Genomic DNA, 2,874 nt, shown 5'->3' on the forward strand with positions numbered 1-2,874 from the left:
CCCTTTTTTAAATAGTATTATAATTTCTAATATATAATATAATACGTTACGATCAGTAATTTTAAAGAACCATTATCATTACTTGAGTGAAATGATTTAACTAAAAATTTTTCAACTTTCCTGCAATATTCTTCATCCTAATATTTACCGCTCCATGTGATGGAGTAATTCAGTATAATCGCATATGTGTTCGTTTAAGATTTTGAGAGATACACTGTATATGTATAAATTTTGCATTTTATTATCCAATAGCGCCTAAAAGCAATGAAGAATCAATGCCTGATGGTCTCTACAGGCCGTATTTTCACGGTGAACTGATGGTGGAGTACAGAAAAAGCGTAGCGAGCAGAAAGCCTTCTGTTACTAACGTAGAGACACAGAATCATGTGGAAAATATAGAGGAGTATGTAGAACCAGGTACAATATACGTATATAATTTTTGCTATACGCAACCCGAATGATTAGACTTAATTCAAATATTATATATTATGTATTATAATAAGTAAATTACTTAATCGCTATATGTCTTGTGAATGCTCGTTTTCAGACACCCCATTTGTATGGCCTACTGGCAGTAAATTAAACAAAATATGGTTCTACCTCGTTTGGCCATTAAAATTTATATTGTTCATTACTATACCGGACACCAGATATAAACGATGGAAAAAATGGTATTTGGTAACGTTCATTATGTGCGTTATATGGATCGCGGTGGCCTCCTACCTGACATCGTGGATGACGACTGTTCTCGGTGACACCATCGGGATCCCGGATTCTGTGATGGGTATCACGTTCCAATCTGCCGGTGGCAATATGCCAGAACTCGTCTCGATCATTATACTTTCGAAACAAGGTAAGCTATTCGTATAACGCTCTAGCAAATTATTAAGATGTCAATTCTGATTTTGCCTTTGGATTTTTTATTATCAACAGCAGTACCACGAGCAACTTGATGGCAACAGTTCCCTCTGACAAATGCGTAGGTAGTTTGATAAGTCAGTGATTTTTTAAAAGCAGATATTGGAAAATAAGTCGAATTTTAGTTTAAAAAGAAGTCATTTATGAAACTACCTACGTAGATTGTGGCGATATTTTACAACATTTTTTAATTATTTGCGCAGGCAATCATTGTCCGCATAATTTCTTTAAGTTGCCTTAAATCAAATGACTTGTACTGGTGACAACAATTAACGTGATGCAACTGAAGGAAACTTGTGTCAAGCAAATAATTCCTTTTTTTATGCGAAGGAGCTTGAGTCAAAGTAATGAACGTATCTACAAATATAAAGTAACAGTAACATTATAGCAATATTATATAATTTTCCATTCAACGATACAAATTAATTTGTTCGGAAAATCTATGGATCTAATAGATAAAGAAAAAATCCAGGACTTCTATGAGAGAGGAATTATTAAATTATTTGAAAGATAGAAAAATATTGTAGAACAAAATGCATATATTACAGATTTAAATTATTTTTAACGCAAAAATGTTTTATTTGAATTTTGTTTGGAAATTTGTACGAATTTTTTGGATAAGTCAGTAATCTAACGGTACGCATATACGTAATAGTTGAGTTACATTGCTGTAAGAGCTAACCTATACTTATACACTGTAACGTTACTGTTACCTCGTGTTTAGCAAAACTTAATTGATCTGTAAGATAAGATATTATCCAGATCGATTCTGTTTTTTCTCAGGTAACGGAGACATGGCTATGAGCAATACGTTAGGCGCGAATACGCTCGATATTCTGCTGTGCCTTGGATTACCGTGGATGATCAAGATCCTTATGTCCCAGAAAGACATCGAAATTGTTTCGGGTGCCTTGCGTTTTAGTGTGCTTTCAATCGTTGCGTGTGTAATTGCTTTTTATCTAGTTACCGCATTGTGCAAATATCGCTTGAATAAAAAAGTAGGTGTCATTTGCTTGATATTATATGCGATATTCTTGATATTTGCATTATCATTCGAATTGAATGTCTTCTTCCTGGTGAACTTACCTATGTGTCCTCCTTAAATCTGCCATTTTATGTGACGGTATAAGATGATATTTTTCTGTTCATGAGAAAGATGAGATTAAGCAAAAGTTGCTTTTATTAATTTTTTAAATGTGTTCAGGAAACCAAAGTAATAGAACGACAAAAGTTCTTAGTTCAAAGTAACATAAGAAAATATGTTTTTTTCTATGATTATTATTTGTAATTTTTTAAATTATAAAGTTGCTTTTTAAATGTTTTCTTTGTTTTAATTTTTACGTTTTTATTTATATTTCTATTTCTACGAAATAAAATAAAATCTTTCAATATGAAACTATTGATTAAGATTATCGTTTTGTATTGAAATAAATGTAATTTGTAAATATACAGTTCGTATAATAAAATCAGTTTATTAAAGATAAAAAAGAAAAAATGAAAGAAATTCATATTTCATTTTTCATTATATTTTTTAATAATTGCCCTGTATACTCAATTTTGCATTTAACTTTGAAAATTAATTTGCTACTGTTGTTATTAATATAATATTTTCATATACTCGTGCAATATTTGTATCAGTTTCTAACAAGAAAAAATTTAATGTCCTGATATTTTGGTTGAGAGAGGTTTTTACAACTTTTATTATAAAAATTATTATATGTATATATAATTTATATATACACTAGATGTTATATATAATACTGTAAATCATGAAAAGACGCAAAAGTGTATTTGAAATGTCTATTTTTGAGATGGGCCAACAAATGGCAATCTAACAAGAGTCCGTATCTTTTTATATTACTCAATTATTGCTAAAAAGTGAATTGTTAATTTGTGTGTGTGTGTGTGTGTGTGTGTGTGTGTGTGTGTGTGTGTGTGTGTGTGTGTAGTGTGTGT

General features: G+C 30.7%; 1 protein-coding gene across 1 annotated transcript in view; it reads left to right on the forward strand.

Moving 5' to 3' along the window:
- The window catches only part of LOC105624139 (sodium/potassium/calcium exchanger 3-like), a 13,019-nt gene extending 10,998 nt beyond the window's left edge, over positions 1-2,021 (forward strand). Inside the window, exons 3-5 of the mRNA XM_012205498.1 lie at positions 253-417; positions 548-853; positions 1,702-2,021. Of these exons, the coding sequence (XP_012060888.1) occupies positions 253-417; positions 548-853; positions 1,702-2,021 (791 nt within the window). The remainder of the gene's footprint in view (positions 1-252; positions 418-547; positions 854-1,701) is intronic.
- Positions 2,022-2,874: the final 853 nt, after the last annotated feature.

This window comes from Atta cephalotes (assembly GCF_000143395.1).
Source record: "Atta cephalotes unplaced genomic scaffold scaffold00073, whole genome shotgun sequence".
NCBI lineage: Eukaryota > Metazoa > Arthropoda > Insecta > Hymenoptera > Formicidae > Atta > Atta cephalotes.